At 41.4% G+C, this 20,160-nt stretch overlaps 1 protein-coding gene across 1 annotated transcript in view; it reads right to left on the bottom strand.

Annotated features, from left to right (window-relative positions):
• The window catches only part of OSBPL10 (oxysterol binding protein like 10), a gene marked incomplete at both ends in the record, with an annotated part of 113,792 nt that extends 94,526 nt beyond the window's left edge, over positions 1–19,266 (bottom strand). The window contains one exon of the mRNA XM_084279831.1: positions 18,959–19,266. Within this exon, the coding sequence (XP_084135957.1) occupies positions 18,959–19,266 (308 nt within the window). The remainder of the gene's footprint in view (positions 1–18,958) is intronic.
• Positions 19,267–20,160: the final 894 nt, after the last annotated feature.

The raw sequence follows: 20,160 nt of genomic DNA, 5'->3' as shown, positions 1-20,160 counted from the left end.
ACTTTTACATAGAAATAAAATGTCTTTCCTACTTACACAACACTCACAGCAATGGTGCAAAATAAACAGCAACTGTTCCCTCAAAATCTCAGTAAATTCTTCCATCAACATAATTGGGCAAAGTGAAAAAAGCTGCCCTTAGAAAGAACAAGTGTAATTTCAGTTGTAATTTCTTACCACTCCTCACAGAAGAATTGCTGGTTTTTACTTTAAAAGCCTAGTTCAGCTGAATTTGCTTCTCCTGTTTGGTACCACATCAGAACAAGTGCTCGCTCTGTCACCTTCATTTCTTTGTTCCCATCACTAGCCAGTAGCAGTACTCAGCACTGAGTTATTATTAATTTATACTGTACAGCCTGTATAATAATAATATAATGAGTTGTAGTTAGCTAAAGAATAATGCAGCTAGGTCAATCTTTGAGTAGATGAGGAATGTTGCAGAGTCATCCATCCAGCAGGAAAGAGACCCACTTCCTCTGAAGCTATGATCATTACATGGCCACTATTTTTAGCTGTAGGTCTGTGATGGATACACTTAGCCATATTTTGGTTTGGGCTGATGAAGGAGCAACAGGATTCATGCCCTGGGATGAACCTGCAAGCTGTAAAGCTCATGGCTTACGTACAAGGTAGTGAGGATGCCTCAGAAAAATATTTCAAAAGGTGGTTTCGAAACCCAAAAATGCAAGATAACCAAAGTACAAGACAAGAAAACTGACCTGAAAATAAGACAGCTACCTTGTCTGTATTACTGACTAGCAGACAACTACTTCACTCTGCAAATACTACCATCAGGATAGGCCCAATTTGAGCTGTCCCTGAACTGCAGCTGGATTACACACCAGGTGACTCTCCCTTTGAGTGCAGTATCTCACCTGAGACTAAAAGATCCGTCTTTATCCAAGGCAAAGACATCCCTCACCCACGACAAATCCTCCATGACTGACAGTATGCTGAGCACTAGTGAAACATTACTAATCCATATAGCTTCACAATGCTATTATGAACATCATAATAGATAATTCCACTAGACACAAACTGTTGTCCAAGTCTGAGACTAAGATTGGACCTGTCCACATGAGGAGTTTAGAAAGCTTCTTTAGAAAGGAAAAACTTTTTCACTGTGAGGGTGTCTGAGCACTGGAACAGGCTGCCCAGAGAGGCTGTGGAATCTCCCTCTCTGGAGACATTCAAAACCCACCTGGATGCATTCCTGTGCGATTTAGTCTGGTGATCCTGCTCTGGCAGGGGGGTTGGACTAGATGATCTTTCAAGGTCCCTTCCATCTCCTAAGTTTTGTGATTCTGTGAAAGAAGGGGGTCCACCCAACCTCTTGACTCAGCTCTTTGCATCTCCAGCGTACGTGAATCACTCTAGCTTGATTCTGACTCAATTTTCACTTATATATTTCTTGAGAGCAGTAATTAACCAGGTGAACCCTGCCATCACTTATTGAGCCTTGTCAAACCACTGTTAAACTCTTAAATTCCAAGAAAGTTATTGAGTTCTGCCAAACTATTACTTCACATCAATAAAACACGTTGCTGCTTCTCTATTGAGTGAGGTGCATTCCACTCATCCAAAACAAGGTTAAAGGGATCATACATAGCAGTCCTGACTTGACAGCTTGTCCAGCATACAAAGAAGCTCACTTGCTACCACATCATCGACTTTCAACTACTCTGAACTCCCAGAATGTAAGCTTTTATGCAATTACACACAACTTTCTTGCAGGCTGAAAATACAGTCTCTCTCACACCACCTACTTTACTCATCTGAGCCTTAGCTGACAGTCAAAGAAAAGAGAGTAAGAACACTTCACACTACTCAGTACTATCAGTTCTGCCAAATTAGTTTCCACCGTACTCCATACTACATCAATTTTTATTTTAAAACTATGAAAAAATGGTATTTTTCAGAACCTCCTACATTACATTACATACATTTCCATCACATTCCTTGTTACACCTTACTGAGTTACTAAGAAAGAGTCGTATTTGGCTGGTCAGATGACAAATAGGCATTTTTAAATAAAAATTTACATCATTCTTAATACAAAAACAATCAGTTCGCTCTACAGTGAGGTAGACACTTAATAGTAACTTAAGAACTTAAGAAAATTTCTGTTGTCATTCCTATAGTTACAATCACACCATTTATAAAAGCAATTCAGAAATTGCTGATCTGATTCAACATCCCACATAAATCTAAAAGAGTCCCTTTGCCATCACTGACATTACAAACTTCTGAGCTATGAGGATGTACAAACCAACAACTTCGAAAAAGAAGTTTAAATTCTTCACTTTTGCAATAAACCAGCACATGGATAGTTAAGAAATAATGCTAATAATAAAAACACAATAGCAAAACCAATTTATTTTAAACATGCTGATGAAGTAAGTCAATTCTTATCAAAGGAATAAAACAGAATCACCTGCCTGTGGAAGATCAAACCATGGAACAATGAATTAACTTAATGAGAAAAATAAAGCATCCTTTAGAGTCTGCTTCTAGTTCAACATCAGGTTTTTATAAACTCTCTCCAGTCAGGCTTGTGCTCTCCTCATTTCAGTAAAACCAGCATGAAATATATCATGGCAAAACGGGAACCTTTTCCCCCGTGTAATGGGAAGTAACACCAAGTTCTGGGATTTCTATTAAATGTGATGTTTAATGGTTCTAGCATCAGCTAGAAACCCACATCTTATTTTTAGTGCCTGAACATTTAGGCTATATTGCAAAAATCCTCGTGAACCTCCACACTTACAATAATGAAAAGCTACAGGGCACTTCAGAGGAGGAAAGGTTAAGTTGTTACAATGTAACCATATCCTCAACTTGCAGTTTTAAGCAATGCCTTTTCCTACCAGAAGTCTTCAGCTCCACAAATCAAAGCAAGCAAAATTAATCTACTGCACTAAGTCCTCTTCAGTAATGAGGCAGAATTTATTTTATTTTTCAAGTACAGTAAAAAACAGTCTTCTTTCTGGCTTTTTTCCTTGTCTCTAATTATGATAAAACTCAATGCTGCGTTAGGTACTTCTATATTTAACCACTTTTTGTAGTTTTCCTTTAGTTTATTCCCAAATGTTTCTGTTTGCAAACAGTCTTAATATAGTTTCTCTTATCTGGCACTTCAAACAGACAAGATACAACTTGAGAGCTCCAGAACATGTAACATTATTCCCCTCCTTCCCAAGAAAATAATTCCTCTCACTCATTGCATCTGAGATACTCAAATTATTACCAGAAATGCTCAAGAAAAGAACATGGGAAAAGAAATCCCAAAATAAATATTAGTCCCAACTGAAAACTGTAACTACAGAGAGATTTGTGGGTTTTTTATCAGACATTTCTAAAAACTTATTATTTCTCGAAATAAAACAATGTAAATAAGCATTAATCCTTCACTTTAGGGAGCACAAAACACAAGTCCTGCTTTCTCACAGGGATCTGACATTTGAAGGTCACGCCTGCTCTGCAGCGCTCCCTGGTACCCTATTACCTGCCTTCACCACACTCCTCAGTACTCACACTGGTCCTGCACTGCAGTATTTGACAAGGCATCCTCTCAGCTCTTCACTTTATTCTGAGCAGTAGCAAGCAGACAGTATGACAAAAGGACCATAAAAAAAAAAAAAACAAAACCTAAAGCCCACAACCTAAATACACTTGGAGGAAAAAGTCCTTAATAGCAGACTAAAATATGAGTAATAATTTTAAGCCAGCCTTTAGACTCCTCTAGTTAACCCCACACTTGCTGTTGGAACTGCAATAGCCAGCTTGCCTACTACTCAGTCCCTGAAACAATTACAGAGCAGGAGATGATGCAGAAAAAGTATTTCAGGAAGAAATTCAATAGCAGAACTTCTTCACCTGAAGGCATTTTTTTTCCTGAAGCAGTATAAAAGTGCCAAAACTCAACCGAACCTCTGAATCCGGTGTTGGAAAATGCATACAGAAAGGCAGCAAGGAATAAACCAACTCACAAGTGTAAAATCATCTTTAAAACAGAAGAGACCCATCACAATTAGACCAAGTACCTAACAGATGAAAATGCTCTTGGGGGGGGGGGGGGGGGGAACACAAAGGGGGGGAAAAAAGGGAGGGGGAGAAAGAAAAAGGAAAAAAAAAAAAGCACAGAACAAGTGGAGATAATATATAAATACACTGCCAGAGCAGAGATACAATGGACTTCACATTTCCAGAACTAAGTTACAGCTGCATAATTCTGCTATTTTTATTTCAAAAAGCATGCATTTCAGCATTCCAATTATTACATCCAGTTAGGGGAATTACTTAATGACAGTTAAAACTCAACATCAGTAGAGTAGGCATTTTCAATCTCACACATCTGTTCCTGATGTCCCAACATCATCTCAAATAAGTGATCTCTGAGAAACTGCACTCTATTTTCCTATACAAGCTGCTTTCTCTATTAGTACCGACAGCTCCATTAAAGCTTCCAGCTCCCTTGGTTGAGACACCTATTGCACACCCTTGTGTTTCACCCCTTCAAACGTCACTTCTGAAAAATCAATTTTTAAGCTCAAGGGGACTAAAATCCAAAAAAGGTCTGCCTTATATCATTAGCCTCTTTGCAGGAGCCTGAGGACACAGCAGATCCACCTCTGAGTTTTAGCACAAGTAACATTTTCATATCTGATCTCCTTACTTTTAAACGTATTCTTCCCTTCTGCCCACCTCCTACAGCGCTACTCCCCCTCTACTTGCTGTTACAGCACCAAAAGCAGGATCAAATAAATGTGAGAGACATCCTTAGATCATGGGAAGGAGGACAGGTGCATTCGTACCGTTTATCTGATCCTACAGAGGAATTTCATATTCAACTGCCAACCTGTTTGTTCAGTGCAAGGAGCAAGACTGTATCTGGCACCTCTTCAGCCTTCTTCCTCAAGGCTTTAATCCTTCTGTTTAAAAAACTACCATAAAGAAAAGATAAGAGCCAAGTTATGAAGCTATCAGCTGTAAACTGCTACAGTCTGCTTAGAGACTCCAGCTATTTCCCAGGATTTGTCCCTTAGGGACTTCCACCAGAACCTCTGTGCCCAAGGAACACGCACCTAAGCTTACTAGCAGCTTTCACAGCCTTTACTAAAGGTTGTGTGCAAGGAGACACTTCCAATATTTTCCCCAGACCGACTGGGGCACAGTGTGTGCTACAGCAAGCCCTGAGCTCTGCCTAGGTTTGAACAACGTGCTATCCTTTAGCCCCAGCATCGCAAAAATCCAGTATATGTTACAGGATTTCTTTTGTCCAACAACATGTAAATGACCACACTGAAGGAAGCTATGCCATACCTGCAACCTATCCCTTGCCATCGGGCCCAGGGCCTGTGAATTAACTCAGTATAGCTGAACAACTAGCAGCAGTCAGAGCTGACAGGAACAGATGAGCACCACACACCACAGCACTGGACTGTGGGCAGCCACCAATGCCACCCATCGGAAACCACCACCACAAGGCACTCCAGAACACCCCAAATTGCAGATATCACCCGCCTATGCCCTGCAAGCAGCACAGGGCATGTGAGGACGTAAAGGCAGGGAGAGCACTGGATTACTGTAAAGCTACAGAATGAAACTTGCAGTTTGAACCTCAGAGTCCCTGGGAAGGACAGAACAACGCTGTCATAACCGACAAGTTATCAATTGTTTACTGTTTGCAACCGATTCTCATGTTTGCGCTCACATCTGAGAGCTCTGCTTCAAGATTCTGGCTGTTCCCAGAGCTCTTTATGGCTATCACATATAAATGAGTACCTTAATTTAAAAAGAAAGGTAAGAGTACCAGTGAACTCATCATTTTCCCAGCATAATTATGTTTTCACTAAGGCTTTTACTACGACAATATAGCAACTGGTGGGAAAACTATCAGTCTGTTAGCAAGCTATTTAATGACAGAAGAAAACTGAGCAATTAGAAGCTTTGGCATTCCAGTCTGGTTTTATTATTCTCATCCAGGAGTGAAACAACCCAGCTAGGCAGAGCCACTCCCAGGTCAGGTGCCCCCAGCTTTCACTTCTGAGAAAAATTACCAACCTTCCCCTAAACAGTGTGGTTTGGGAGGAGAAAAGGATACTCGGAACAAAGCCTCAGAAGCATGTCTAGAATAAAGTGCCCTCCCAGAAAGGGAGGTAAAGGAAGAAAAATATGAGCTACACTTTTTATCAGCAACCTCCGGATGGACCCCTTGCATTTCACTATCTCGGTGATGATGAATTTACTTGGCACACTAAACTGCATTCCTTACTGGGTGTGGAATTGCAAACATGTGAAGTGTATACAGAGACTTAAGTGGACAGGACTTGCATAAATTATAGCTGTACTTCTTACAAACAGAATACAGAAATACAGAAAGGCCTTAGGAAGTCCACAAAGGCTTGAACAAACTGAAGACTGGAGACACTGGCAAGAGAAGGGTGGGACTGAAGGGAAGTACAGCATGACTGCACAGTCAATGTAAAAAAAAAATACACAGAATTTTTACAGAGAGATATTCTACAATAGGAATTGCATTAGTAATCATTAACTGACTATGTAAGATTTTTTTTCTCAGTACACATTATGTTAAGAACTGGCAAGTACCAGTAGTTCATATTATCATTAAATGTTTAAAAAATGGCAGAAAAAGTTTCAAATATATCCAAACCTACTAGGTAGCTTATTTTTAGATCCGCTGAATTTCAAGTTGACTGGTTTTTTTTTCAATATTCAGAACCTGTTTTGTTGAAGCCAACTTTTTAAGAACAAGAACATATCAAAAGGAAGATACTGGCTGTACTGCATTACATTAATGCAATGCAATGAGGTTCAAAGCATAACCACATCCCGTCGATGGATATTACAGCATAAATTTTCAATTAGCTGCCTTGAGTCAGCAGAGTTTTATAGAGGTCACATCACAGTTCGCTTGCTTCTCTGCCAGACCTTCATAGCTCATATCCTTGCTTTGCAAATGCCCTGCCCTCAGCAAGATCATTGCCAGGAGCCAACAACTCTCCAGTGTTGTTTTCTAGTCCACAGCTGAAGATGTCAAGGAATAGGAGACCTCAAGATACAATAATCTTCCTGTAAACTTCAAGATTAATGTTTAGACTTGCAAAACTCCTTGTCAGTGAAAGCCACTCGCAGATCTCAGTTTTACACCAACAGAAGTAAAACATATATATTGTACCTACTAGTGATTTAATCAGGAAAGATATGCTTAGAGATCAAGCACCTCTTCCTCTAACCCCCAGTAGTGTAAACAGCACATCTGATGCTTGCTGAAGTTTTGTAAAGTATCTATAGTGTTCTCATTTAAAAAAAAAAAACCAATCCACTATCACCATAAAATACAGTGTTGAAACTTTAAAGAAAAAGAACAGTTGTGCTGCAACTTTTACTGAGCCATGTCTCACAATACTGACAAGGATGCAAGCTCACTGATGGCTTGTAATGTATTATCACAGAATCACAGAATCATAGGGGGGTTGGAAGGGACCTTGAGAGATCATCAGGTCCAAACCCCCTGCCAAAGCAGCTCCCTAGCTCATACTGCACAGAGAGGCATCCACATGGGTCTTGAATATCTCCAGAGAAGGAGACTCCACCACCTCCCTGGGCGGCCTATGTGCTTTAAGTAACACTTCTCACAAAACAGACAAGTAAAAACACCTTTTCATCTGAAGTGTGCTTGTCTCCATCAATATAAAGCTTCTGCATCCAAGAATCTGACTTCCTGATTTTTTTTTCTGATAGCTAGATGAACATGAGAGAGTTATTTTTCACTTGTGGACATATGTACATCACTCAACTTATGTGGAAGAAACACATAACAAACACTGATTCCCACCTGTGAAAGCAACACAAACATTTTAAAGGTAAAGATGATGATGCCAGGAGACAGCAGCCCCCAAATCAATTCTTAATTCCTCCAGCCTTCCACACTGTACTACTTATATAATTCACTGAGGGTGTATTCTCTATAGCTGTTCCAGACACAAATTATTGTGATATATTCTAAGTGAATACATGGACTATCTGATATTTTCAGGCAGACAAGTACTATCTGAACAGGTCTGTTTGGACAGTAACTTTTGTGCAAGTTGATGGAATAAAACATCTGTTTTAAAATTTGTTCTCTGTAGTGTTTATAGTAGTTATTATCTCTCACTTCCAAGAGGCAGATAATTTATCACCTAGGTTCTCAAAGTTGAGCCACATGAATGTTGGCATTTCTCCCAACTGTGAATTTCATTTAAAATATTATTTCACTGACAGAACCTGTCCAACAAGTAATATTCATTCCACTCTCATATACAAGGGACTGAGAACTCGGCTATGTTATCCTACTGCCACTTTTTTGTGAGTGGCATGTATCCTAAATATATATTTACTTAGAAGAAGAAAAAAAGCAAAAGGCAATGTAAGGTCTTGCATCAGTAATTTTTGAAGTTCTCAATTGTATGTCTTCCTTTCTGCTTGTTTTTCCTAGTTTTTCCAGTTTCTTTGGCTTGAGTTGCTTTAAGTTTCTTTAAATCCATATGTACAAGACCATGAAGTATTTTCTTCATGCATCATATGGAAGAAACTACAATATATTAAGTAAGGATCTTGCAAGCAAGATCAGCATGCTGGCTCATTTTCATTTCTCCTCCACCCCAGATAGTTCAAAGAGAGCTTTGGAGAAACCAGACCTTTCTTACATGCTGCATCACCTTAGGATCATTGGAACTTCTCATCCTTCTGTGCCACCACTTTGCAGTCCAATAGAGTTTGCCTTGCCTTTACTCTTAGGACTATCAATTCATTGACTGAAATGAGAAGTTTAAATGTCTATGTTTGGTCTTTATCCTGACAGTTGATATGCAGCTATCTTCACAACAGAGTATCTTGTCAACACTGTTTCTTAGAAACATATGCATAAAGTCCACAGAGTCCGTGAGAGGGTGGTTTCATCAATATGTTGTGAGATATGCAGTATATTAGCCACAAACCTTCTGAAGAAAGCATGTTTAGATTTGTAAACAACAATTACTCCCAAAGAAGTTTAGGCATTAAGTTGCCGCTTTATATATGTTTCTGAGAAGACTACCAAAATCCAGATCTTCATTGTAATTGAAAAAAAAAATAAAAATGAAGAAACAACACCTGTAACCTTTAGCAGAAAAAGAGTTTCACCACCACATACGCTTGAATTCCAACATAAACAATACTGTGTTGAAAAGGGCAAAGGTAAGTCTGGCACGTTAATATATATCCAGGTGGACACTGTCAGTAGCTTCCTCTGGAAGCTATTCAGGCTAGTGAAATGAGCTAGTGGAATGACTGATGTGAAATGAGCTCTGTTAAAGAAGGTAGTGGATGAAAGAGAGCAAACCACAAAAATTCTCACTGCATTTTCTGCAGTTTAGATTATAATAATTTCTTCTCCTTGTGTACCATTCTTAATATCAGTATTAAAATTAATAAATAAAGAGAAAATTTTCTCACTTGGGTTTCCAAGACTTCATTCTAAATTCACATCCTATGAGCCCCAAACTTTCTTTTTCATTTATTTTTAAGTGGTACAGGTCTATCCTTGTGCTGTCTTCAGTACCTACTCCTTCCTCCTGTTTCTTCCCTTTCCATAACTTCCTTTCCCTGCAAGAGTCCTCCTCTAGAGGTGTTAACTCCTTTTCTAAACCTCTCCTACCATTCCACATCTCTTCTTTCCTCCCCTGTTCCACTGCCAAACCACCCTTTCCTTGCACTTGCATAATAAAACTAAGATCAAGTTTGACACATGAACCCAGCAGTGACAAAATCAAAGCCTAGGAACCATGTAGGATAAAACACAGGCAACAAAGGAAAAAAAAAGAGAAGAAAAAAGGGTCTCTTTGTTCCTGTTTTCAAATGAATTCTATAAAAAGCTTACTGTGATAAGGCACCAAAAAAAAAATAAATATACCAGACCACAAAAAAGCCAGCCAACACCACAGAAAACACCCCTCACCTTCATGAGGTGTTTTTGTGCCAGTGTGAAACGTCCAAACGCTTACAGCAATGAATAACACATTTTCTGCTTCCATCTTGCCCACACTTTCGTATCTTTTTCATAATCAAGTTAATTTCCTTCCTACCATCCCCATGATAGAAGCGGTTTGGAGAAACCTGATACAACTCCAGTTCCCAGTCAGCTCCAAACAACAGCAAGAGACAAGAAATTGGCCATTTTCTATTTTATGAAAAGAATAACAACAGAATGCTTGGTCTTGCTTGCATTAGTTTAAACTATTCTCCTTTTACTAGGGTGGGTTTCTCCATATTCCAAATCTAAGAAGACACAATAGCAATGTTAAACACACTATTCCAACTCACTCCAGCACATAGATTTTCCCACAGTGTCTACGTCCCTTACATAAAAGCAACAGAGCTGCACGTGGCAGTGGGGCTCACAACGCTGTATCCCAGGTAAACGCAGTTTTACTGACGCGCAGCCGCAACCTGTATTTATGCACTTCCTCCAACTTTAAATATACTGATGAAGGACCTAGGCAAGCTGTCCCATCACGGTTCTTAACTGTGCTCCAAGTCCATTCCCAAGCAAATCACATGTTCATTATTGACCTCTAACAAATCTCAAGAATTGATGAAAGGCACACTATTTAAGGTGCAGCTCTTAACGCTGCGACAGGCAGTCTCTAAAAGGCTGTACAGTGGAAGCAAAGCCATTTCCCAAGTTACTGAGAAACATGTACTTGATGTAGTACCTTGTAGTAGTAACTTACTAAAAACCACAGAAAAATACTAATTCAGGGCCTTCAGCTTAGAACCATCCAACTGATATTTGGCTGAAAAGACCTCAGGTTAAGGCATCTGCAAATACTGTATAGCACTCAAGTGGATGCACTGGACTAAGAGATACGTAACAGCAACCCCTTTCAGCCTGTGGAAGGGTGCTGAAACAAGCACTAAGCATACAGCAATTAATACTACCTATAAGAGTAGCACAGTTTAAAATGAAAGACTGGACTTTTATCAGAAAGATGCTATCAAAAAAATCAGCAGGTTTCACCCAGCATACATTAAATGATTCAAAACAGTAGGGTTCATCAATACTTGGTGGATCCAGTTCCAAAGTGATAGTTCCCAAATCGACGGAAACTACACTGTGCAAACATTTTAAGAAGGATAAATGCAACAGCCTAGTGAATTGCATAGGCCTCAGCCTATCCAACACTCAACAGCTGATACAGTGTATTTTTAAACAAACCAGAGATATTTAAAGCAAGATAATTAACACCAATCAGTATGCATTTACTAAAAACATACTTCTTCCAGAAAACCTGTTGGGTTTCTGTTACCGTAAGCTTGGTTCATAGTATTACCAGCACTGAAGCAAATGTTCTTATTCAGGCAGCGCTGGTTTTTAAGTGCAATTAAAAAAATGAACAAGACATTAATACGTTGAAAAACAGATAAAGATGGAGCCTGCCTCAAAATATAACTAAATGAGGATATTTGAGTGAATGTGTTTCTAATAGGGTTCCTTGGCAATCAGTTAGTGGCTTTGAAGAGTTTAGGAATGACCCTGACAGGAAAAAAAAAAATTCAATAAAGATCACTGATGACATGAAAACAAGCTATCATGAGCAAACAACATGCATTCCAATACTGTCAAAACAGTATCATAAATCTAGTGACAAAAGTCTTAATTACAAGATACAGGATTTACCTGGAAAAGCACTGACTCATAAAAATTCAGGATAAGGAAAATCTACCGACTGTTTTGTCCAAATGATTCTTCCAATTAGTCATCAGTTTCTTCAACTATATGTTAAAATTGCCTTCTGTAAACAATTAATTAAAACCAAGTAATTAACTGCTGTTTTACCCCCTCAAAAATGGGGCATACACACACCATGAGAAAGCCCAAGTAGTACCACCGGCGATACGCAAAAAAATGGGTTTAACAAAAACATAGTAAACGTGGAGAGAGCATACTGCAAGGAGACAGCTCCCACAGCACTCCTTTTCATCACCTTCTCATCCAAAAAAGGATAGTTAAGTGCTACTCTTCATTTTGACACTTCTGGCACTCATTTGGGTAGTACTATGCCATATGTTACTGGATCAAGAAGTATCCCAGATACCAGGAGAAAACAGCATAATAAGCACCGGGGTGTAGCACTGCTGACAGCTTCAGCAAAGCAAGGAAGAAAAAACAATAATGTGTGTATGAAGGTAACTGCCTGCAGAACCAGGGAATGTGAGGTCTCAGTCTTGTGTGTAATTACACTATCAGTTAAACTTACAAGCCCAAATTAACAACCTGGTTTCCAAAACATATTGGCGGAGACTTCAAACACTAATGGTCTTTGAACTTTTAAGCCAGGAATATTGAGTTGGAAGAAATACCCCTGTACCTGAAGACTATTGCAACTTAACTGAACACAGTTCTGGTTGCCAGACACAAAGAAAAACAATAAAATACAAAAAAAAATGATGCAAATTATAATAAATTATTAAAATTACTAGGAGATCTGACTTGCAGCAATAAACCACCATCGGTCTAGATACCCCGAATACAAACAGAAGATAACACAGCCTGCCCAGAAAGACTGCACACAGCAATTAAGACATATCTTCAGTCTCATACACAACCAGAGTATTGAGATTCAGTGAAAAGTCAAAGGTTGACATGTCTTAAGAACAACAGGCAATTTGTTAAGTAGCGATTAAAGCTGGGCAAATTGTTCCCAGAGCTATGGTGAACAATCATCTGTCACTGGAAGAAAAACTCTCAGATGGATAGCCAAAGAGAAACACAAGCCTAGGTGGAACAGAAACCATGACAATACTACAGCTCCTGCTACACAACTGGGTAGTTAAGGAGCTACATTCTTCAATGTTAAACTACCTACTAATGAAATGCCATCTTGAAAAGAAGTACAGTAGCACTTAGCATTTACTGAAACATCTTTATATGTAGCTGTTAAATACAAAGCAAACTTTGCCTCCCTGGATTAGGTTCCGAAAAGTAATCAAACAACTCAGTAAGATACCCACAAAAGATCTAAAGCATAATACAACTGAATATAAGGTTGTGGGAGTCGATTAGGATCAAAGAAGAAACTCATCATTTTTAGTTGAACCAAATTCAGTACTTTTTGTTTCATCATTCATTTTAATACAAGTTTAACAAATATAATTTTATATTAAAAACAAGAGTTATAGGCAATTTTTTGCATCCTTTTCACTTAAAACATTAAGTCTTTTACATACATCACAAAGGACAAAGTAAGAATTTTAGGACTACTCTGCCAAGGAGAAGCTAAAGCCCAAATAAATTCTTATTGCTGAACAAATGCTTTTAAGTATAAAACTGGGAAAATCTTTCCAAGGCTTTCCTTCTATGCTCACAAAAAGACTACAGGGACATTACCTTGGTTAACAACTTACTGTCACTTGAACAGACTCCATATTCATAAACTGGTAGTTGGTTGGGTTTTTAAAAATTATCCAGCAAGTGCATGTGTCCTCCCTCTAACCATATTTATCACTGGTAAGCAGAGAAATCACCATTCAAAAAGCTAGGAGCAAGATTTAGCTAGTAATAACAAAACCCAGATAAGGGTAAGTGCTTCAGTGCTAGTGCCAACCATCACTTCTTTTCACTGTCTGAAAGCTAAGTGTGACATCTGGGTGAAAGGAAGACCACACTCTGTTTTGCCTGTCACTTCATTCCCTCTGGTACATGACTGCTGCTCAGCTCTGAAGCACACTTTCAAATCCCAAATATCTTGTCAGAGTGAAAATGCCCTACTCTCGTTTGTTTTAAACAGATTTTTCCTACATTATCATCAAGCACCTTATGCATTAGATTATTACACATTATATGAGCTTACCCCCTCTTCAGGCATAAACCGCCCTGACACCACGTGCCACAACAACCTGAGGAACAAAGAACTTTGGTCCTCTGCCTGGGGACAACAGAAATGTCCATGGCTGATCTACAACTCCAAAGCACAAACCAATTCCTTAACTGCAAGATCATCCTTTTCAATTTTGGCCTGAGGTTCAAAGTTAACTTCTTCCAAACGTTTCTCATAAGCACCAATGAAGGGCAGGGAATGACGGCTGCTTCAGCTTCCCTCTTACCTTGTTGAAATTCCTTCTCTGACCACCACTTGAACAACCTTCATTCCTCCAACGGAGGCAGCTTAGAGGCAACAGCAAAAGCTATTCAAACTAAACCAACCAGCTCACGATTAAACCAGTTTGGTTTAATCAACCACTAACTAAAGTACATCTTAACTGGAAGTTCTAATTTTCCTACAAAGAAATTAGGGATATACAACGAAAAAGATTATTTATCATTAATGCTTGCTTAAAAAAAAGAAGAAAAGTACTTCAAAGTAAAAAAAATTCCAACAGCAGAAACTGAAGGAAGGAGAAGAAAAAGAAAGCTTAATTTGAATGTGATTATTTTTGCTACACAGGTTTCAGGATTAAGATAAAGTGACGAGTGTCTTAATCCAGAACAGAATTTACTAACACCTGATTTTTTGACATTTTAAATTCCAAGTTTATTTTAAACTAATGACATACATCTTAATTTCAGTAACTTAAGATATGTGACTCCTGAGTGTTCAGCACAGAAAATACCCTGTTCATTAGTTCCACAAAACTAAAACGCATTGCTTTGAAGTAGTTTTCTTCCTTTTCATATTGCTTCCCACTGCAAATAGAATCTAAATGTGGAGGGACAACACACTTTCTAGTAAAAATGTATTTTGCAAGTAACATCTTTAATAGACTGTTAGCCCAATATTATCAAAATGTCTTGAAAATTTAAAGTGTACCTACAATTCCTAACAAATTATAATCAAGGTTCCAAAATATAAAGAACGGGCCTCTAATGATAGAAGAAAGAGAGAAAGTTGCATCTCCAGCTCTTTAGAATAGTCTCCTCTGTCCCAAACTCTGCAAATAAATCCTGGAAGATATTACAACACTACACAAAGCCCCGTAAAAATATGCCAGAAACACACTAAAGCTAAAAGATACGCTGTGGAGGGGTTGGTGTTAATCTGACTCTAATAAGAACACCAAAAAAAAACCCCATTTCAGTAAGCTTCACATGCAGTAAATAAGGACATGATTATTTTCTTCTTCTCAGACACTGTCTACCGTTAGAATCCTGACAGTATGGTTTATTAAAAAAAAAAAAAACAAATAGAAAAAAACCCACCAGTTTCTTTTCCTAGGATAGACTTCCTTCCCAGCAGCTGTATTGGTGGCATACATATACAACTGTAGTCACATAGGTTGTTCAGTAACCATCTCCTCGTTTTTTAAGTGGTATCATATAAGAACTAGCAACAACTATCAGCACTAGGGGTATTAACTATCCCAAAGCTACAGTCAGAGCAGCATAACCTCTGAGAGCCAAAAAAGTGAGCCCTTAAACTGGCACTAAAGCCTGCTGGCTCTACAAGGAACACAGGGAATCCCCAAAAGAAGGTCTGGTGGTGCCCAAGCACAAGTACTAGATCAGGCACCACTTATGCAGACTGGTATCACAAGTCTGTTTCTCAGAGGAGAGAGGAAACAGGAGGAGGCCAAAGTAATGCTTTAGAACACACCTGGGCTACAGAGCAATTCATACACAGAGCGGTTCAGCTCAGAAAAGCAGCTGCAACATCCATCAGATACTGCTCCATTTGTCGTTCTTACAAATCCAAATTTAAGCCCCAGCCCAAATGCAGATGATTCGGGGGGGGCCTATAAATACTTGCAGGACATATTGCTTACAAGTACTAAACACATTTTACAGGAAGAAGTGGGGAGGGAGACCACTCCTGAAGCTCACACAGTTCTGGGCACATGACAGTCAGATGCCCCAATGTCTCAGACCAGACACAAGTGTTCTCATGACAAAGCACCTGTGTTTTAGACGAAGTTCCACTCTCTGCATTCACACCTGCGTAAACCCACAAAAATGTTACAGATTTTAGTGGAGATACTCTAGATGCCCAGCCCCCTTAACACATTTATTGCACAAACTGCCTCTAAACAACAAAACAAACAAAAAAAAACCCAACCCCCAAAAACCAAACCCAAACCAAACCTAAAACAAACAAAACCCCACGAAAACATGAAACCAGCATTTCATTCTGCTTGTTATAAAGGTGAAGAACCTCATTTATTTCCAGATCAGGTTGTTCCTCTCCTGCCAGAGCAGAACAAATACATTTCATTACGAAATCTAGAAATTCTTCAAATAAGAAGTAATATAGCTCTCCAGATTGACTGAATTTCAGGTCTTTGATTACTTCAGTTAATGCTAATAAAGGCAGCATTATGATTCAGTATTCATAGTCAGTTGCCTCATCCAAGACAAGACTATCTTGCATACACCTGTTAAAGGACCACTGACTAAAAAAGTGACGTTAATTTATTATAATTCAAATGACAGTAATTTCTTTAGACTTGCAGAGGCTACTCTGCACAGTAAGTGTTGGATAACCTAAGAAAGCCTTTCAACTTCAGTACCACGCAGCATAAGCTAACATTAAATACATTTAAATTATTTAGGCTAATGGGTAAGGAGCTTTAAAGAAAAGCATTTCAAATCCACAATCACTGAACTCCTGTCAGTTTTTTGCTTTATTTTCCCTTTTTATTTATATTCATGCCATCTGGTTGTATTGATCATGCAGTTAAACAATCTTGTGTTTTTTCAGATGAAGTAAATTGAAAACTAATTTCTGTGATCATTCAGTAACACATACACTCTTGATTGACTTGCAGGTGTCAGCTACAAAGTCACTCAGCAAGTCTTACAGACTGAGTTCCAACTCACAGAAGACAGCTTCCCTAACAAATACTCAGAAGGCCAAACAGACATTCATGCTTTAACCCACGGATCACTATTCATTTACTAGACATTATGTAATAAGACCAGCTTTTTTTAGGCTTCAAATTTCAATTGTTCTGTTTAGAACTTCTATCAGACTCCCTATCCCAAACAACAGATAAGCACATCAACAGAACAGAGTTAAGTGTGCAAAGTACAAAAGTTAGTTAGCCTAAAAGCTCTGTGTCATCATAAACCACTTGCTCAAACAGCCAGATTTACAGAAAATAAAACTGGCAATGGACAGAGCATAATAAAGCAGCATTAAAAAAGACTGCTAAAAATAAACAGACATTAAGTTCCAAGTGCTATAGTAGAATTAAGTAACGTTTATCTTTTTTACATGATGTTTTCAGATGAAAGTCTCTTGGACATACACAGATTATACATACTATTTCTAGCCATCAGCCTTATCAGAGACTTAATCTGTGCCTAGATACAACAGGCCGGTAGTTCTAGACCCAAAGATTTATAAACAAAGACCTCTACTTCTTACTTTCATCAGATTGCATGAAAGTGACCCTTAAAAATCACTCACATGATTAGTAGGTTACCATTTCTTCAAAAAGAGATGGAGGTGACAGTGAAAAAATAAGAGGAAGATGGGCTTTTAATTTTTGCTCATGCATTCTAGCCCTACATTTACGTATAAACACCAAATAAATGCGTTTTAAAACAAAACTACAGACAGACTGCACAAATCAACAGACACAAGTCTAGGGCAAATCTAGCACAGAACTGCAGTAGCCAAACACCAGTCAAGGGCCTTCCCTACATCTACACTGAAGCAGACTAGTTTTATGGAGATGAGTGTCTATCCAAATCATACCAGGCATACTCATTATCACTCAGCACCTATGCATCCCCTCCAGTGAATGGAATTAGACCAGCTCCTGAAACTTTTCAGGAAACACTGCCACAGTACTTGTTAAGTCCCACACAAGTCAACATCGTTGCTGGAATTTGTGCAATTTAACGCTGTTACTTATAATTGCATTGAAATTACTGTCAGAACATCAAGGTCCCAGCCATTCCCATGTCATTACCATTTGGGATCATTTCATGTATACAACAGCAGGTTTCGGTAGGTTTTGAGGGTTTTTTAAAGTAACCTAGTCCTGTAAATGTTCAGTCTATAGCATCTGTCTCTCCAAAACCTTCACTGTGATGCTTTAAGAAGTCAAGGTTTAGAAACTCATTCTCATCCACCCGCTAAGAGGAAAGAGTTTAGTAAGAAGTAAAACACTAGTAAGTCTCCTCTCTTGATTTCAACAGACCCCAATACAGCATTATTAACCCCACGATTTGGCTTCAACTCTTAAAAAAATTTGCACTGAGACATTAGATTCAAAACCACACCTTCCCCAGGACTTCCAGAGATGCACATCAGCCCGTCCGCACCCAGCAAATTGCAGGACCGGGGCCTGTCACTGTATCAACATAAATTAAGACTTGTCAGACAGGAAGAACATAGCAACACGAAGGGATCTCATTAAACACACAGGTAACTGTTTCCGCTGTCCCACCCCGGAGCAAAAAATTCACAGCACTAATCACAAGCATGGCATTTCTCATACATATTCTGGGAGGCTCTCTGCCAGTTTTCCATTCTTTAGTTATCCAAGATAACTTCACAGAAGGAGGAAGCTAACGAGGTAGAAAAGAAGCTTGAAAACGGAAGACTGCCAGGAGACCGGCATGTGTGGCGTTATTCCTCCCCTGCCCCCGCACCTGCGGGCGGCAGCGCCGGGGCCACCGCTCCCACCGCGTTGCCCTGCGCCCACCGCCCCAAGAGCGGTCCGCCCCCACCCCCTCCGTCCTCATGCCCAACTAGTCCTTCGGTTAGGGAAACAAACAAGTAGAACAAAACGAGGAAAAGGGGTACAGAGGGAAAAGGAGCCTGGCCTCGGGCAGGGCTGGCGGCACAGCCCGGCCTACCTGCCCGCGGTGGCCGGGGAGGGGTCGGGTCGGGGCGGCGGCGGCCAGCTGCCCGGACACCATCTTGGGGGCGGCTGGGCGTGAGAAGCGCGCCCGCCGAGGGCGGTTTACCTGCTCTGCCAGCCCTGCAGGAGGTTGGTGTATTTGCTGAGCGTCCCTTCCAGCACCGGCTCCCGCCGCCTGCCGCCGCCACCGGGCGCCTGCGCGCCCCCCGGGCTTGCCGCCGCCGAGCCGGGGCTGCTGCTGCCACCGCCGGCCCCTCCGCCTCCATCCAGCCTCCCCGCGGCAGCCGCCCGGCCCGGCAGCCCGCGGCTGGCGGAGGAGGACGAGGGAGACGACCCCGCTGACGTGGGGCGACTGCTGCTGCGGCTGCTGCTGTTGCTGCCGCCGCCCTCGCTCGCCGCTGCCGCCTTCTCCATGGAGCCCGGCGGCGAAGGCTGCGAGCCCACTCCGGCCGTGGCTGCCGCCCGTGCCCGGCAAAGCCCTGACTCACAGGCGGCGCGGAGAGGGGCGGCGCCCGAGGGAGAAGGGGCCGGGCCGCGCCGGGCGAGGGAACCGCCGCGCCGCCTCCTCGCGAGTTGCTGAGGGGAGTTGGGCGGCGGTTCCTGCCCCGCGGGGACCGGCCGCCCCGCCTGCCCGAGCCAGCGGCGGGGAGCTTCTCCGGCGGCGGGAGTCGTCCAGCCGCCGCGGGCCGCGGGAGCCGCGCAGGCCCCTTCTCGCGGGCGGGTACCACGGCCGTGGGCACGGAGACACAGAGCGAAGGGGGAAAGGCATGACAGACACACAGACTGCATGGTGCTGCGATGGCACGCGGGAGTGCCCATGCGCCCCGAGCAGTGACACGCACCGGTACGCCATGTGACACGGAGAGGTGACCCTAAAAGACAAGAGTGCCCGGCGCACTGGGTGCGGGGCGGACGCGCGGACCCGTACGCACACGGGCCGGCGGCACTGGGAGCCGCCCCGCGTACGCCTTGCGAGGCCCTTGTGCGTGTGTGGCAGGGAGAGTGGAGGCCCCACCGCGCAGCACCGGGCGAACGCCGTCTCCAGCCCTGGCAGGCCTCACCGGCGCGCCACGACGTGCATGCATGCGAGGAGCGAGGAAAGCGGCGGCTCTGCGCTGGGTGCGCGCACAGAAACCCCACCAGAGTGGGGGACGCCCAGGCCACAAAGCGTGTGAGTGATGCCCGGAAAAGCTGCGCCCAGCAGAGCGCAAAGCGTAGAACAGGAGCGGGGATTTCTTGGCACAGGCTGATGCACATCACTGCTCGTTGCCACCGAGCGTAACACCAAGGAGACGGCTGCCCGTGGTA

Source organism: Gallinula chloropus, assembly GCF_964237585.1.
Source record: "Gallinula chloropus genome assembly, chromosome: 2".
NCBI classification, from domain to species: Eukaryota; Metazoa; Chordata; class Aves; order Gruiformes; family Rallidae; genus Gallinula; species Gallinula chloropus.
Note: the sequence above shows the minus strand (reverse complement) of the source record. Positions and strands in the feature narration are given on the sequence as shown.